The sequence below is a fragment of the Alosa pseudoharengus genome, unplaced genomic scaffold (assembly GCF_046254945.1).
Source record: "Alosa pseudoharengus isolate Yale_2024_CS ecotype anadromous, Long Island Sound unplaced genomic scaffold, YU_APseudo_1.1 YU_APseudo_1.1_scf_22, whole genome shotgun sequence".
Lineage (NCBI taxonomy): Eukaryota > Metazoa > Chordata > Actinopteri > Clupeiformes > Clupeidae > Alosa > Alosa pseudoharengus.
In genome coordinates this window covers 17,464,733-17,482,980 of record NW_027468680.1, presented here as the reverse complement: position 1 = coordinate 17,482,980, position 18,248 = coordinate 17,464,733, and the positions used below count along the sequence as shown (strand labels likewise).

At 43.3% G+C, this 18,248-nt stretch overlaps 1 protein-coding gene across 1 annotated transcript; it reads left to right on the top strand.

Moving 5' to 3' along the window:
* The first annotated feature begins 437 nt into the window (after positions 1–437).
* Positions 438–17,734, top strand: zfand3 (zinc finger, AN1-type domain 3). The gene is made up of 6 exons (XM_076300803.1): positions 438–763; positions 6,823–6,863; positions 7,777–7,965; positions 9,926–9,991; positions 11,685–11,891; positions 16,443–17,734. The coding sequence occupies exons 1-6, from the start codon at positions 693–695 to the stop codon at positions 16,595–16,597; spliced, it is 729 nt and encodes a 242-aa protein (XP_076156918.1). The 5' UTR covers positions 438–692; the 3' UTR covers positions 16,598–17,734.
* The last annotated feature ends 514 nt before the right edge of the window (positions 17,735–18,248 follow it).

The following is an 18,248-nucleotide window of genomic DNA, read 5'->3' as shown; positions in this document are numbered from 1 at the left end:
TGCCCTGGACACGTTTTCACGATCACTCTGTCTGTCGGTGGTTTCTGTAAGACCATCACGGTTTAGGTACAGCATAATGGAAACATCTGTTCAAATAAAACTGTTCTCAGTGTGATCTCACTTGATTGAATCAGTGAACACTGCACGGCCGGGGATCCTTTCGAACCAACCCTAAATCTCGGGTACAAACAAGCCATTCAAAATGGGATGTGCCACCTCATCATAGGAGTTACATTTATGCGGAGTCGGATTTGCTCTCCTGTTCGCACACATGAACAATTTATATTATTAACGCGGTATTTAAAGCAAAAATGAAAACATGTGTATGGTAATACATGTATTTCACATATTTAACAATGGTATTGAAAGTTCCTAATGATAACAGGACAACCCCTTCTTGCAAAGTTGGTACCGTCCATACTACAGCTGATCGGCCTCGACCCCCCGGTGCGGTCCATCGGACTGTCCGCGGCCGTTTTTAATTTTGAAATAATAGAGTTTACAATTTATAGATACCCACGACAGCCTTTATTATCGACGCATACATTATTGCTTTATTTAATTGCCAAGGATAACTTTTGGGGGCATTTTTGTTAATACTTGGACGAGGAATCCCCGTCAAAACAATCAGGCCGTGAACCCATCCTCGGTCTCTCATAAGAAGTCTGATTTTCTGACAGCTAACTAACGTTATGGGAGACACAGGCAGTGAAAGGAGCAAGCCACCCACCATACCACCACGATGTCCTTGTGGATTCTGGGGGTAAGACTCTTAAACTGTTTGTCTTGGCGATATTGGTTTGAAATGTAGTTTAGCAAGATGCTAACGTAAGCCAATGACAAGGGGAAATGGCTAGCTTGCTAGCGAGTCAGCTAACGTATGCTAGGTAGAGCTACGACCAGCTAGCGCTTGCTAGCTCATCAGCCGGAGGCCACTGTCAGTTTGTCGTTGTCAGTATTCCATTGTTTTGTGTAGCCTAGGCCAGAGGAGGGGGTGGGGAATGTAGAAGCTATCCAAATAAATAATTTCTGAAGCAGCTATTCTCGCCAGCTAGTGAGCGTGTCTGCCATTCATCTTACTCAGAGAAATATCTCGTCATGTCCGATAATGACTTGAGATAAAATAAACGTTTAGCGGCATGTGAAGTGTAAGCTAACGTCGATAAGCTAACTTTTATTGTCAACGTTGTCTGATTTTGCTCTTAGATCATTTGAATTGAGTCGGAAGACGGACTCGTAAATTCTGTTTGATCAGCTGTCACCCATTCTAACCTGTTGGGCAGGGGGTGTAAGCTCCAGCTTCGCTTAATCTAATACAGGTATTAACCACTGTCTATGGTATTAACAGTACATCGCCCGGATAACAGCTGACTGTGCCAGAGCTAGTCTGCTAGCTACCATTTTACGGTGTATCTGACGGTAACGTTAGTTGGGTGGTATTATGCTGATATTTATCTCATCATGAATTACACTCACGCTTCACTCGCCAACGCCATAGCAATCCAAAGTATAATTACATGATTGCATGGGCGACTACTGGACCTTCCGGTTTTGGCATTAAACATAATGGGAAAGTCATGGCGCTGTTGTTTAAGTACATGGTAAATCCGTGTGTAAAGGATTGCCAAACAATTAAAGGGGGACACCGACACGTGATCCGAAGTGGGCGTATTAAAAAAAATATGATCAACGTCTCCATTTTTGACGTTTTCAAGTAGTAAGCTACCAGGAACTGCAGTGTTCTAGTGAAGGACATAACAATCGATATGTATGTACAATTAGAAATATGTATGTAGCCGTTTTGTTTACTCCAATTATTAATCAATATTGCATTTTATCCAAACCTGGCAGGAAAATGCCACCACGAGCGAATCCCAGGTTAGAACAACCATGAACCAGTGGAAAGTTTTACATTATGATGTGCTTGTGGAAAAAAAGTTCTCTGTTGTAGGCTATTTTAGAGCAGGCTAATATACTTTGTAGAAAATATGTTTCAGGCGTAGATTTAAAGTTGTAATGTAGAGTGTTTGATCTGTTGATGTTTGCTGTTTTGACTAGTTTACTTGATTGTCAGCTGCAATGTGCAAGCAGATAAAATGCCTGCAAATGACAGTTTGGTAACAGTGGATTGTCCCCTCAAGTGATTTATCAGTCAGAAACTCTTCTGGCTCAGTCTTCTGGGGAGTTTGGCTGTAAATTCTTATTTATTAAATGTACAGGATGAATAGCAACAATTTAACAATAAGAACAAAAACAACAGTGACATTATTTATTATTATTATTATTATTATTATTATTATTATTATTATTATTATTATTATTATTATTGGATGTGGGCTAATGATAATAGTGTCATATTAATTCATTCAGAAATATTTTATTGTAGTCAGTCTGACCTGGAGGGAGTGGTCATAAAATTACAAATTTAAATTGCGATTGAAACAGTTCAGACTTCATGTTTTAAGTCACAGAGGTAAGAAAAGCAAGCCTCCTAACCCAGTAAGGACGTGGCAAGCTATTAGAACGTTCATCTTAACAAAACTCTTTTTCACAGCATCCTCCACATGACCTCTTATTGAGTGGATTCAATTATGTGCATATGAATTTGCCCCCTCTCTGTCACCACCTGAACCACAGCAGATTAATGGGTCCAAAAATGAAATCAAACAATATGATCAGTTGTGAACATTTTCAGACAATATTATAGGGGGAAAAAAACATCCCAGGTTTTCAGCATGGTGGCACCTGAGTCTTTTAAAAAGCTGGAAAGGGCCTAACATATTACAGCGGTAATGAGTGAGAAAGGTATATAGGGCCTTCGTGCCGCATCGAATATTCGGAAATTCCGACCTCCGATAGAGGAAAAATGACTTGAATGCAAAGTCGGGTCGGATTTTTTGCTCGGAGACTCGTGCGGAAGGCTTGTGCCCTGAGGTATCCGACTTGATGTCACTATCATACTCTTCACGGCGGCCTCCCTTGCAACAACACGAGGCGAATTTCACTCTCATTACATTTATCCCTAAATTAACACTACAGATAGAAACACTCACCCGAGACATTTTCCGCTTGCTAAACCATAGTAAGCAGTTTTAATAACTTATTTATGCATTTCCTGTATTTGTTTTCAGAGCTGATCACATGAACACTCTTTTTTCCGAGGTCGGGATTTTTAAAGTCGGGTCCTCAAAGCTTACGAACGGCATGAAGGTGCTATTAGGTCTACAGTCTTTCATGATAATAAGAAAAAAAAGTGGATGTACAAACTTAACACACTCCAAGCTTAAAGGTGCCTTCCAAGCTTATTTGATGACTTTAGTCAAGATCAGCAAGGCTAACTTTCTAACTTACTATTGTTTTAACCCATAGAGGTGTCTGTCTGTGCCTGTCACAGCTACAGCAGAGATGTTAATCAGTAGAGTGGGAGTAGTTTTATCTCATTAATAGAACATGTGGAAGACTTTTTTGAAACGGTATCCATTGTGTGAAGTTACACAACACTTCTATTTGGCAACAGAACTTCAAAAAAGAAACATGGCTGTATGAAACTGTGTCAAAGAGTGGAAAGGAAAGCCCTGTGATGTACATTTTCGGCAAGTTATGCTGCAGTCAATTACCCAACACGCCCAACCCTACTTATGGATGCCTATTGACCCAGATAGGCACATGACTAGATGTTTTAAAATCTTGATTACTATACCAATGACTTTTTAATGTAATTTTTGTGTCAGAAACTCCATCCGGCACTGTATGAATGCCCCATTAGACAGTATGCACCTGTCAGACAACAAAGTAAGCTACAACTGCATTCCTGCAGTAAATGCTTTGAGTACTTGAAGTACATGGTGTTGTTAACTAAAGTAACTCCAGCAGCTGTTAGCTTCTGAGGCCTTGTAACCCTGCTGACTGCTGAACAGTGTGTCTGGCCTCCAGAGGCAAGTGGCAGTCGAGTTTTGTCTGTTGGCGGCTGGTTTCCTCTCCCAGCAACAACCTCTGTGTGTGTGTGTGTGTGCGTGTGTGTGTGTGTGTGTGTGTGTGTGTGTGTGTGTGTGGGTGGTGCTCAGCAGCCTCCCTTGCCTTCCCTCCCTCTCCCCTTCTGATTTCCCTCAAGAAGGTGAGCTGAGGTGTGCGTGGTGCAGGCTTGATTGGCGCTTCAGCCGCAGCTCATAAGCCTTAATTGCGGATGACATTTAGCAGGAGATGTCAAATTAATCCTACCGGCCTTGTTATCCCCCTTGAGAGCGTCTGCCTTGATTGGATTGGAGTGATGTGGATGAGAAAGGGAGAGGAGACAGGCACGGGGGGTGAGAGAGAGAGTGTGAAGAGAGAGATGGACACGAGAGAGAGAAGTTTTATTTGTTTTCTTCCCTTTGTCTTTCAGCCTACTCTCCTTGCCTCACACATCAGATAGTTTTAATTCAGGTTAGACATATTGTGTAACATTAACTAGCCTATAGCAAATAATGAAAATGACAGGCTGAAAACTGAAGTTCTGGACACAGGTGGATTCTGTTTCCATCACAAAAGCTGTTTGTGTATGTGTCGTGACTATCAGTGGGCCAAAAGTCTTCCCTTCACTTTGAAGGTAATGTCTAAAGAGAGACCACTCCCTGATGGCAACCCACCCAGAACTCCCCTCTCTGCGAGGGCAAGAGCCTCTATATAGTGACTGCAATAGACTTTGTTAGAGCTTATCTGATGAATCATTTTATTTCTACCATTTACGAAAGTGACGGAAGACTGGAACTCCATTAAGTTTTCTCAGCCATTATCTGTGTGAGCCCCTAGTGTGTGGTTTTCATCAAAGAGATTTGGTTTCAGCACAGATTGTTATTGTCATCTTCTAACAGACCATGTATCTATGGAGACAGTTTTGTGAAGGTCTAGTGGGCAAAAGTGTATGAATAGAAAACAAGTTATTCAGAATTGTTGGATCTTGGATGAGGATCCATGTTTTTTAACACTCACATATTTGGCTGACATTTGTCCTGTTATCTTCTTCACTCCCAGAGGAGTGTCCAGTTTGCTGATTTTCATGCCGTACCTGGCCAAGTTGATAATGTTCATTTGGTGTTAATTTAAACTCCTTGTCAGATCTGAAAACGCATAATTGATTTCCCCAGGATATCTTTTATAACAGAAATCAGTCCTTACAGTAGCCTGCTAACAGGTATGGATCTTTCCCCGCATCCAAAAGGGAGGCCCTTCCATGCAACTGACAATCACCCTGTTGTTCTCTTCAATGCAAAATCATTAGTCACTCTTGATTTGGTTGCGGAATGCCCGGGGGACAAATATATGATGCATGCGTGACAAGAGAAGTCCACACTCATGAGAAGGTACGCGTGAGCGTGCTAGTGCTCACGTCTATCTCACACCCTACAGCTACACGTGCTCTGCAGCTGCTGTGGGCAGACTTTGTGTTCTGGCAACACCAAATAGCTTGGATAGGTTTCCTTGTAGAGGTATTTGGTGTGTATAGTAATAAAGTAGGCGGCTACTTGTGATTTATTCTTCTTATTTATTTATTTAGTTTGACTTCGCACACACACTCTTTAAGCTGGCCAAGTGGAGATACTGTGTCATCTGATATTCATTATGGACTTCCGGCAATGCTCAGTCTTTTACACTGATTTAGAAAAGAATTGCAGCTCAATTGAATACCAAAAAAGACACATTAGGTTAATAAATTTAGACTAACATCTTTAAGGAGAAATGCAGAATTATATGTTGGTATCAATTTCGTGTGAGTTCCACTTGGCAAACAGTTTTTTTCTCTGGATGTAGAACACAGGATCCAAAAAGGTGTACAGTTTTGACTGCGTAATTGACATGAACCCATCCTCACCCATGTTCCTGTTTATGCCCACCACTGAGCATCCGTCTCCTGTGTTGACAGTTCTGGACTGACAGACTTCCCAATCAGGCCCTTATTAATGCACCATCCATCCTTACACACACACACACACACACCACCTCAACCCCCCCTCCCCTTCCCACCAATAGAGTCCTACTGCTCTGGTAAAGTGCCAAGCGCACTCCCCACGCCACTCCTCCAGCACCTCCTAAATATGCATGACCCCCTCCCCATAACCACCCTGGTGGGTTCTCACACCCCCGGCCTCGCTGGAGCCTCCATCTGCCTCAGCGATGATTGGTGCGGTGATTATGATTACGACTGATTTTGATGAGGGATGATTGTTGTTGCTGTAGCGGCAGATTACCTGTCTCCCTCCAAAACGCGTCTGCGCAGTTGTTGTCCAGAAGAGAGAGTGACATTTAGCACCTTCCCGCCCAGCACCCCGCACCCTCACCACCTCTCCCCCTCTCAAGCCCAGCACCGAGTTTACTGTGAAGGAACAGAGATCCCAAATGAATGGGCTGCGTTGCATTCGCTGGTCAGAGTGGCGGATGAAGAAGGGCTTGGTGGTGTGTGAGCAGCTAAAAAGGACTCTCGATGGTCACACTGCGTTTTCGAGAGGGGCCGGTGCTTTTCACAGACATTAGAAGATGAAGTGACGCCACGGCTTTATCCCCGCAAATCAGCAAAGCAAACAGACCTAGCCTAATCCCTGTGTGCAGCATCAGTGCAGCAAGAGGGCCCTGGCCCCCCAGCCACTTCAGAGGCTCCAAGAGAGTTCTCCAAAAGAGTGCCGCTATTGCATCCCAGACACTCGCACTGGATAAATGTTTATGTTCAAGAATTAAGCACAAGACACCTGATTATACAAATCACCACAGTAAAGGCCGATCTGGAGGGGACAAAACTGTATGCCTGCCTTTTGCCTGTTAAGGTGCTGAGCTAATCTTCTCTTTCCACAGATCCAGCAAAACGATGAACCTCTGCTCGAAATGCTTCGCAGGTAAGCTCCACTCAGGACTATTTGGGTTGCAGCCTGGACACTTACAGTCTGGTCAATTTATTTGTATATTTAACCTCAGACCACCCCCATTTCTGTTGTTACAAGTTGAAGTCTATAGCAGCTTAGTTACTGTATTTAGGGATAATAGCTGAATATGGTCAAAACCAGCTTGTGAGGGAGAGTAGAGCTATTTTATATCTGAATGCTAAGGGCATTAACCTGTAGCTTTACACTAATGGAGCCCTTTTGACAAATGGACTGCACTATTGATAGCATTGGTCTCATAACTTCAAAATATATCTAGTCAAAGTTATAGTTTGTGCTTGCTTCCATGGTTTTGCGTGCCAAATGTGTCAAATGCTTCTGATGTTTGGAGCTAAAAGAGATTTCAGCAATAGCAGTTTGGGTTTCATTTTAATTCCTGCTTTAATCTACTATAATGACATATTAAGTTATTTAACAGGCCATGCAGGTAAACACTGAAATCCTCTCATTTGACCACAGTATGCCAGATTTCCTCAGTCTTTGCTGGGTAATTTTCTGCAAGCGTGTGGGTGTTTGTGTGCTTTTTAATGTTTGCTCAGGAGGTTGCTTATTTCTGTCAGTGTGAGGGCTGCCAAGTCTCTCTGAACGGTGACTAATATGTAAACAAGCGGAGTATAGGAAGGCAGACTTGCACCTTCCAGCTTGGGGTTTGGCTGCACCACATTTTCCCTGTTGCTGTTCTCACAGTCTCTCTCTCTCTCTCTCTCTCTCTGACTCTCTCTCTCTCTTGGCGTCTCTCTCCCTCCATTTATATCTCTCTCCTTGTTTCTTTCTCTCTCTCTTTCTTTATCTCTCTCTCTCTCTTTCTTGCTTTCTCTCTCTCTCTCTCTCTCTCTCTCTCTCTGGGTTTCCTCCTGTCCCTCTCCAGACATCCAGAAGAAGCAGCCAGACGAAGACTGCCCCCCAGAGCCCGAATCCAGCCCTAGCAATAACCAGTCAGCAGTCTTCTGTAGCGAGACGAACAGCAGCAGTAGCCAATCCCTGTTGTTGACACCGGTCAGCTCTGAGGCGCCCTCACAAGAAGACTCAGGAGCCACACCCCTCCCTGCACAGGAAGGTAATCAGTAGGCGATGTGTCTCAAATCATGCCCTACCTCCCCCTGATGCTAATACCCAGTGCTCTGCAGTTCTTCACAGATGCTGTCCAAGGTGTAGGATGCAAAGCTTGGCAGAGAATTTGAGACACTGTTGTTAAAAATACCTGGTCTTTTTGAAGGACATTGTTTGTTGTCTAGACAGACTAGGCACTGATGTTTCCTGATTGTCCAAATCCATCCTAACAGGGTGGAAAGTGTTATTGCAGTAATATTTCATCGCTGTGTTGGTGATCATTATATCATATTTCATCATATTCATATATATATCATATTATATCATATGTGTTCGTCATCATTATTATGTACTGGATTAAATATCCATGACCAAAATAGTTCTGTGTATGGAAGTGGAATGGTTTGGTGGGATTGAATATTTGTAGTTTAATAATGAATTAAAGAAATCATAAACATTTCAACCACTATAAGAGATGCAATAGGCCTTAGATTTGAGATGAGAATTTGGACAGATTTTCAGGAATAATTGAATAGCTGTTCTAGTACTTTATCTGTGGCTTAGCGGTCATTCTTCTCCAGGGGAATTCTCTCCTGTTTAACTGTAAGGGGACAAAACATGTCCAAACATGTCCAAACAAGTCTCTAATTCCTCCAGTCTACAATGTCTTGATATAAATGGAGGTGGCTTTTCTGTCTACTAAAGATGAAAAGTGTCTGAGATGTGTCTGTGAGTTAATGATGTGAGAGTAAAAAGTGTTGGTTGCTCTTGTAAATAATTGGAGGTGTAGCTACATATATAGCTGAATAACATTAGAAGATGATGTGATGTGTTCCCCCACAAGATCTCATCAAAGAGCATGAAGAAGATCTCTATTTTTTTTTATTTGGTTTTTTACTGCTGAGTCTGTCACTCCAGTTCATATGCATTATGGACCTGATGACCTGAATGACTTGATTTGGCTTTGATCATATTGAAGGACTCCAGCATTTCCCTACAGAACATTAAAAAGCTGTTATGGTGTTTTTGATGAATCACAATACCAACAATAGTGGCACTTTTGCTAATCAAAATTAACTTGCATCGTTTTCTACAGATTAAAGCAGTGTCTTTACTGTCTCTAGGATCCCTGAGAATTTTACACAGAAGAAAATGTTTTCTGAAAGTACTTTTTGGAACAAACCATGACTAATGAAAGTGCTCGGTGACACTGACCCCTATTATTGGGATGCCGATACTGTAGCTCATGGAGATTAGAATTTCCAGATTTACCCTCTTCAGACCACCGTCAGATTGTCATGGAGATATAGCTGTTAGCTAACAGATTTGGACTGAGTGAATGGTATCCTGAGGAGCTTTTCATAAGTTTCCTCCAGACCTCCTACTCTGTGTTTGACAGCAGAATGAAGCCGCGGCAGAAGTCTATCAAAGATAGAAAGAGCCCTGCTTGTTGTACAATTTCCCCATCCCTCTCCACTTGAAAAAGGACCAATTTCCAGGGTTGAGCAGCCTACTGGATTTCTGACTTCCTCCACTGAGGAGGGGGGTTCTTGCGGCATTCCGTGCTTGGACAAGTTAAGTTGACCAGAGAAGGAAGTGACTCTTTGGAGTCTCTGACTCATATAATTCACTGCCCTCATCTTTTTCTCTTTTTGTTGCCCTAATAGAGGTAGACTATGGGAAGATCATTAGCGAGTGTGTCTTTTAGTGAGGTAGTGGTGTTTTTTTGTTTGTTTTGTTTTGTTTTTTTCCCCTTCATTTGAAGTCCTGTGGCTGGCTTCTCTGCACTGAATGGATATAATAATCAAAAAAGCACCAGTCTAAAATCTCCCTTTCTCAGAAGTGCTGCCATTGATTTGCGATATGATCATTTGCTTATGATTCTGATGAAATGTCTGATAAGAGAAAAAAAAAAATGTGTGTACATGAAGGCCTTTTCCTGACCCCTATCTTTGTCTCTGTTGCAGAAGCCTCAAGCACAGACGTAGGCCACACCACTCTGTCCACTCCCACGAAACGACCTTGTGACTCTGGTATGCAACTCTCTTCTGTTACTTTCTAATGCAATGCTCATCAACATGCATTTGAAATGTTTTTTTCTTCATTGTACAGAAATTAGTTCTTCACATCTCTTAGCAATATGATAGAACTTTGTTTAAACTAATAGAATTAATATGGCCAGAGCGTTGAGTTACTTTGCCACTGTCGCTTTGTGATGTTTAGTTTGATTCCAGCCTATAAGTGTTTCCCCCCCAATTAGCTGTTTTCAAATGACAACATGTGGAAAACAATTCGTTCCTCTTTTACCTACTGTTAACATACAACAAATGAATTGGTAATGGACTAGATCTGTTTTCAGCCTCAACATTTCCTACCATTTCTTCAAAAATGCATTTACCCATTGGGAATTAGCTGGATATTGAATAAAAATGCATCCCATGAAGTCCATTCAGTCAGAGGATTAAAGGGGGGGGAAACGGCTTCAAGTAAGCCCAAGTGTTCCTGTGTTGTGACAGTAGTGGTGTAATGGTTGTTTGAGAGGAGCTATCTCTTACTCGCTCATCATTAAGTGCCGTTAGGCTGCTGTGAGGAGACCATTGACATTTTCTTTTGAGATGGATACTATCGGGAGTCCCCTGACCACTGGTTGGAGTTTTGATGAGATTTATAAGAGAAAGGCATGTGATGGTGATCTTTGTGATCATCTTGTGATCATAGTGGTGGCTAAGTGAAGGTGGTATAAGCCCTGGGCCTATATTCAGCCACCATGACCTTGAACTCTGTTAACCTTGAGTGTGGAATGAAAGGTAGCTGGGATTTTCTGTACATACATCAGAGATTTTATCATAACTTCATACTTATACCCATCTTAAAAGAGCCACTAGTAAATGTAATGCAAAATCATGTATAGTAGGGCTGTGTATTGACAAGAACCTCACAATACGATACACATCATGGTACATGGGTCACGATAGAATACATCACAATATATTGCAATACAATACATATTGCAATATATTGCGATACTTTTTCACCGAAAATGTAAAAATAGAGTTGGAAGCACAATTTGCTGTGTACCGCCTGGACAGTATAATATGTAGATTACATTATACTGATAATTCAAATAGTAAAATGCTTTAATAAAATATATTCATATTTTGGCGGCAGTGCCGATACGATATTGCTCAAGTGGCAATATGATATATCGATATTTCTACATTGAAAGCACAGCCCTAATGTATAACCTAGTATTGATGAATTCCATGAAGCATGTTGTAGTGGCAGTTGTGAATGTATCTCAATATTATATCATTTTGATATATTTATGTAGCCTGGATGATGCCTAGATGAGTTTTTTTTTTTCATACTTTTTTTGCCAATTGGCTTTATTAAACAAGCATTGAAGCTTGGAGCCAAGCTGAAAATAAAGTAGGGGAAAATAAGATCAAATGCTTAATTCAAGAACACCAATTGAACATCAATTGTATAAATGTTGTTGTTTAAACAGGAGTGAAAGAAATAAGTCTCAAGGGTGTCCTTTGGGGAGTGTTTGTAGCTTTTATGTAAATGAGCTTGACCATGAAAGTGTTGTTTAGACTACAATTACCACAAATTTACGCAGAGCAGTGTATGAGCGTGTACGCATGTTTTCCTAAGTGTGTGTGTGTGTGTTTGCACATACATGTGTGTAATCTCTCTCTGTCTCTCTCTCTCACCCTCCTCTAGCCTCAGGCTCTCAGAGCGACGAGTCCCCAGAGAAGCGGGTGCGTGTGGCCTCGCCCTCCCCCTCCCCCTCCCCCTCCCCTTCGCCCGCCACCCTGGACGAGACCACAGCAGCCCCACGAGGGCCCAAGCAGAAGAACCGCAGACGTTGCCACCGCTGCCAAACCAAGCTGGAGCTGGTGCAGCAGGAGCTGGGCTCCTGTCGCTGTGGTAAGCGCCGCCTCATCCACAACCATAATGAAATTAGTTCCGGTCTCCTAAATAGGCGTGTCCATAACAATGACCTATAAGGAATCTAGGTCAGTGGTCCTTAATGTCGCAACAACATAAACTTTTCTCTGAATAAGCAATAAGAGAAGATGAATCACTCTTTCGAACATGGAATAAATAATTACATTGGCCTGTTAATCGAGCTAGCTGCCTAGCTAATGTTAGCACAAGAAATGATTGTGAATAGGCACATGGCTAGTAATATTCGCTAGCTAGCTAGCTAGCAGCTAAGGACTTTGATTAAACTTTTATATTGTTGCAAACTAACCTGAGCTAAAGAAATACATCTCAACTGATATCAGGAATGTTATCTAGCTTATTATCATTTAATTAAAAACAACACTCATCTATTTCAAATGTTACCTTGGTATTTGTTTGGGGTTAGGATCTACCAGTCTCCTAAAGGGGCGTGATACAGATACTGGAAATAGCCCTGTTATGAATCGTCTCTGTTGCAGTAGAGGTCACATTCAACAATATGCTCTCATCAACATGATCAAAAATCGCTTTGTGTGTTGATTATTTGTCTATGGGCTACTAGCTGTCCCAGGGCTCCCTTAAAAAAAGAGATTTAATAGCTCAATCGGTCTCACCTGATAAAATAAAGGATAAATAAAAAAAATAAAAAAACGGGAAAGACAGCTGACTGAATGCATATAACATTATCGGCCCATACAATTCTAAACAGACACTGTGACCTTCTTGGCTATACTATCACATTTTTGACAGTCTCAGGCATTAGATAACATCTTAAATTTAACAGTGGGATTTAGTTTCAGATTAGTAATACACATTAGCCTGGGTTTTCCCATGCTGCCTTACGCACGTGATTTTATTCACGCTGCTAGGCAGCCTGGATTCTATGGACTTTGTTTTCACTTCAACGAAGGAACCAATCACAGAATGGAGGGAGGGCAGCAAAACGATGACACACCAAATCCGTTATGAGCTATGTACAGACGCATTTGATAGACATTCGTAGCGCCCAATCAACGGCTCTGGGCATTCGTAAACCACGTTTCAAATACGAGAAAATGAATGTCTAGTTCAATGAGATGAGGTCTGACGTTAGCCAGGCTAAATACACATGACAGCACAGCTCTTTTTTTTGCTCTTTGATAGGTGAATAAATCGGAGACTACTGCCTGGATTGCCTCGGAGTGCTAACGCTACGTAACATCACTAGCCAACTGGTTTCCCATAGTATTTTGTATTCTCCGACATATGATAGATCATGCGAAAATATGCAAGTTTAAACACAAAATGCCTGTCCAGTTGCTGCCACCATCTTCCTGCCACCACTTACGCTCATGGACTAGAATCTTTGTAAACCAAGGGCTGGAGTGAAATATTATTATAATAGAATAGAAATGCATCATATTTGTCCACACAATATGCCCTATACTACAAGATTGCACCTGCCCATGTGCAACAATTTCCACAGACGCTAAAATCTTGTGGAAATCCTTCCCAAAATAGTGGAAGCTGCTACAGTTGGAAAGGGATGGCCAACTCCATATTAATACCTTAGAATGGGATGTCATTGCAGTGTGTGCATATGTGTGTACAATATATATCTGGTGCTTGTAGAACAGAATCTAGAATCGAAGTGTCCACACAAGCTGAAAATATCAATGTACAGTCGCTCTGAAATATAAATCAGCACATGGAACACAGCTAGCTCAACAGTAATTGAACCTTTCCGCCACCCCTACATTTTAAACCCGTCTCATTTCTTAAAATCATTATGTTCTCATACAGACCTCCAAATGTGAGCCAAGTCTTCTTTTGGGTTGACATTAATTAAGGAGGTATTTGTCTTCCGCAGCCTAAATGCTAGGTCGTCAACTGTGCTAACACAGGAGATTGTGTGTGCGCACACTGAGGAAGGGAGAGCCGTTACTAAAGTTTTTCAAGCAATTTGGCATGCAGCACAAATATCGCAGTGCTCTGTCTTCATTTTGTGACGTTGGCAAGTGCATCATCAGTTCAGTGGGCCTTTCTCTGGGTTAGTGCTGAAGGTGGATAACACGATAACGCATGCTTGTATCTAATCCATAACGGGATAATCTCTGTAGTACCACTATGAAAACACTACGGTTTGTAAGCACTCCTAAGCAGCATCTTTTATCTTTGGCTTGTATGTGCGTACGCGCATACGCACCAGAGAGAGCAAGATAGAGACTCGATACAAGAAAAGTGTGTGTGTGTGTGTGAATGTGTGTCTGTGTATTCAGTAATCCAAGCAATGAGCTGGAGCACGGACTGATGTATTTGTGGGTTTATGCATGTGTTTATGCATGGTTAACTGCACCGAGATATCTCTTATTTGATATTTTGTGTGTGTGTGTGTGTGTGTGTGTTCATAAGGCCTGTGCGTGTGTGTGTGTGTGTGTGTTTGTGTGCGTGTGCGCGTGTGTTCATCAGACCTGTGTGTGTGTGTTCATCAGACCTGTGTGTGTGTGTTCATCAGACCTGTGTGTGTGTGTATAATAACATAGAGGGTGTGTGTGTGTGTGTGATGGTGGTGGTCTCCAGCTGTGCCTCCTCTTTTGTTCCTGCGCCGCCCCTTAATTGTGCTCGCTTTAACTGAAGGTTGTTTAATTGAAGCTTGTTGAGCTGTTAATCACTGCACACTCATGTAACGAACTCGACCATGCTAATGAGTACATTACCACAGACACCCTAACGAGACTCTCTCTTGAACAAGGGATTAATGCCAGGCGTTTTATATTGCAGGACTGTGCCACCAACACCCCCCCCCCCCTCTCTCTCTGTCTAGCTTATATATTTATTCTTTCCTCTTTCCTTCGTCTGCAACTGCCATTTATTCAGTCACTAAAAAAAGGGATATTTGCTGCTGCACTCCCTGTTTTGGTTTCAACTAAAACTGTGAAAGATTAAATCTTGATCATTCTTAGATGTTTGCTTTGCTGGGGCCTAAACATGGCTACTAATCGACACATCTACACATTTTCACAGATGACTTCTGTTTTAAAGGACATATTCACTGCTCACTTTATTAGATACAGCCAATCACTTGGCAGCAACACAATGCATTTAGGCACATAGGCATGGTCAAGACGATCTGCTGGAGTTCAGACTGAGCATCAGACCGAGGATGAAAGGTGATTTATGTGACTTTGAACATGGTATGGTTGTTGGTGCCAGATGGGCTAGTATGAGTATTTTTCAGAAAATGTTGATCTGTGGGGATTTTACACACAACCATCTCTACAGTTTACAGATAATGATCTGAAAAGGAGAACATTTTGATGGTAGGGTCAGAATTTGGTGACAACATAAAAGCATGGATCCATCCTGCCTTGTATCAATGGTTCAGGCTGGTGGTGGTGGTTTAAATAGTTTAAATGCCACAGCCTACCTGAGTATAGTTGCTGACCATCCCTTTATGACCAGTGTACCCAACCTCTGATGGCTACTTCCAGCAGAATAAGGCAGGGGATCACATTAGCCAGCGGCAGCGGCAAGCGTAACGCAACGCTCTATCTCGTTCCTATAGTAACACAAACGGTTTGCCTTAACTGACAGTTGAATACGCCCAAGTTTAGCCAAGTTCAGCGCTCAGCTTGCTCAACGCTAGCGTTACACCAGCGTTGCCACCGTTCCGCTGCCGAACCATAGAGAACAATAGGAAACCTCCCGCCTAATGCGCCATGTCACAAAGCTTGAATCATCTCAAACTGGTGTCTTGAACATGATGATCTCACGGGACTCAAATGGCCTCTGCAGTCACCAGATACCAACACTATCAGGGTGTACTTAATAAAGTGGCACGTGAGTGTACTGTATATTTAGGTCGATGTTTTACTTGCTAATCATCAATTTTCATTACGCTGTGTGTTAATGATCCCACATCAATTAAAAGCTGCAACAAGCTCACTGTGGACGAAGGCTTTAGCTTGCACTTTTAAGCCTCTTTGGATGCTAGCCGGCCTTGCATGCAGTTGGCTGTTTTTGGACACGCAACAGCCCCTCTTGTTAAAACCAGTGGTCAATTAGTGCAGGCTTTTGGTCATGTCCCTGAGATGGCGAGGGTAGTGCAGGCTTATGAAGGATGAGAAATTAGTTGTGGTTGTTGCACTTCAGGCATTAGTTTTGTATGAGCTTCCAACCAAAGTGCTGTTCGACCCCACTTAATACAGCACACTTAATATAACCAGGCCATATGACTGATGAGGTGACCTTTAAAAAAAAAAAAAAGAAGAAAAAAAAACGCTTCCTCTGTTCCTCTTTTAAATGTGCCTTCTTATTCTGTTCAAAATCATTGCACAGATGGATAATCAACATGGAGCTCCTTTGAATGAAACCAAAGGAAATTCTCAGGAAATCCAAATAGGGTCCGTGCTCAGGCAGCAAGCTGGGCGTCTGCTGGCCAGCTGCAGGACTGTCACCAAATCTATGTTCTCCTCCTCACCCCTCTCCCTCTTTTTTATCTCTCCTTTTCTCTATCCCTCTCTCCTTCTGCAGGGTACGTGTTCTGCATGCTCCACCGGCTCCCCGAGCAGCACGACTGCCTGTTTGACCACCTGGGCCGGGGCCGTGAGGAAGCTGTGCTCAAGATGGTCAAGCTGGACCGCAAGGTGGGCCGCTCGTGCCAGCGTATCGGCGAGGAGTGCTCCTGAGGCGGCTGCAGGGCCAGGGGGGCGGTCGGACGGATGGACGGACGGATGGATGGATGCTGGAAAACAGGAGGGAGTGATGGAAGAGAGGGAGGGAGGGAGGAGAGTGGGAGGAATGAGGAAGATCCTAATGATCCACACTATGAATGCATTCAAACCCACCCCACAACAGGGCCCAGCCACCATACACAAACTATCTCTCTGTCTCTCTCTCACACACATATATACATACACACACACACACACACACACACACCATGTGCTGCAGAACTCTTCCCTCCATGACGAGAAACGCATCCTGCCTCCTGTCTCTGTCAGTGCACCTCTCGACTCCACCCCGTCTGAGACCTTAACCTCTGACCTTTTCTGACCCGTCATCTGCATGCCCTCGCCACCCTACCACCCCACTAGCCCCTCTTGCCCCCCTGCTCTCGGCCTTAACTGTCCACTGCCCAGTAACACAGTTGCCTCTTGCCCTCCTCCAGCTCTGCTCCTGCTGAACCTAGAGGACTGGGTGGGTCAGGGATCCTGCTGTGGCCACAGCTAGGGCGGTGCTCATGCGTCATGCCCCCTCCCTGTCTGTCTCTCAACCTAAACCTCTCGTGTGTGTGTGTGTGTGTGTGTGTGTGTGTCTGTGTGTGTCTGTGTCTCACCCACTCCTCTCTGATCAGTGTTTACACGGGAAAACAGGGGTCAGCAGTCCTAATTGGACACACACACACACACACACACACACACACATACATGCGTACATACAAGGAAAAACCCTCTGCACTAGTCTGACCATAATACACACACACACACATATGCATACTGCTGTTACCTCCTGTGTGCTTGGTCACTCAAGCTGCTTTGACACCTCCTAACCTCTCCTATCCCTCTTGTTTGACCCTCTATGCAACCCGCCAACAAGTGTGTGTGTGTGTGTGTGTATATGTGTGTATGGTTGTTTAATTCAGTGGTTTGTGTTCTTTCTGAAAGGACCCCCCTCCTCCTCCTTATCCGATCACCGCTCTCTACTGACGGGTGGAGTTCTTCCCTGTCAGTTCTCTTGGCCTACCTCCTCACTGCCTGTGTCTCTTGCTCTGTCTCTCTCGCTGAGGCCTGGGGTTGGGGTGTTGGCTAGATTCAGGTGGAGAACCCCCCCCCACCCACCCCACTCAAGCCTCTAAGCGGACGGAGTCTCTCAGGCATCAGCGCCAACCCCCACCCCCCGCTCCATCCACACAATATGCAGACAAGCAGCTCCACAGCTGTGCCTGTGTCAAGACCTGCGCATGGTTCTCCTCTCTGTCTGTTTGTCTGTGTGTCTGTCTGTCATACACACATTTACATTCTCACTCACTTCACACACACGTGCACGTTTTTTTCTTTTTTTTTGTCAAACACATCTGAGACCGTGTGGGGAGCTGAAGGACTGAAGCAGAATCAGACAGCACCCAGTAGATTTTTTTTTTCTTCATTTGGAACAGGACCTCAGCTAGAGGATCATGGAAGCTGAGGTCTCCATGCTTTGCCATGTGCTTTTCAGAACTGAATGAATCTGCTCAGACTACATCTCCCATCAGCCACCATGGCGGAGTCTCTGCCCTCCACGTGCCAGCCTTCCTCTTAAGAGCTGCCCTATAACCTCTGGGATTTGTATTTCTTACTG

Excerpts from the sequence above, each read along its gene's own strand:
- zfand3 (XM_076300803.1), top strand. The coding sequence starts at position 693 with ATGGGAGACACAGGCAGTGAAAGGAGCAAGCCACCCACCATACCACCA. Across the intron at positions 6,864-7,776 it reads CTGCTCGAAATGCTTCGCAG|ACATCCAGAAGAAGCAGCCA; the intron begins GTAAGCTCCACT and ends GTCCCTCTCCAG. Across the intron at positions 9,992-11,684 it reads GAAACGACCTTGTGACTCTG|CCTCAGGCTCTCAGAGCGAC; the intron begins GTATGCAACTCT and ends ACCCTCCTCTAG.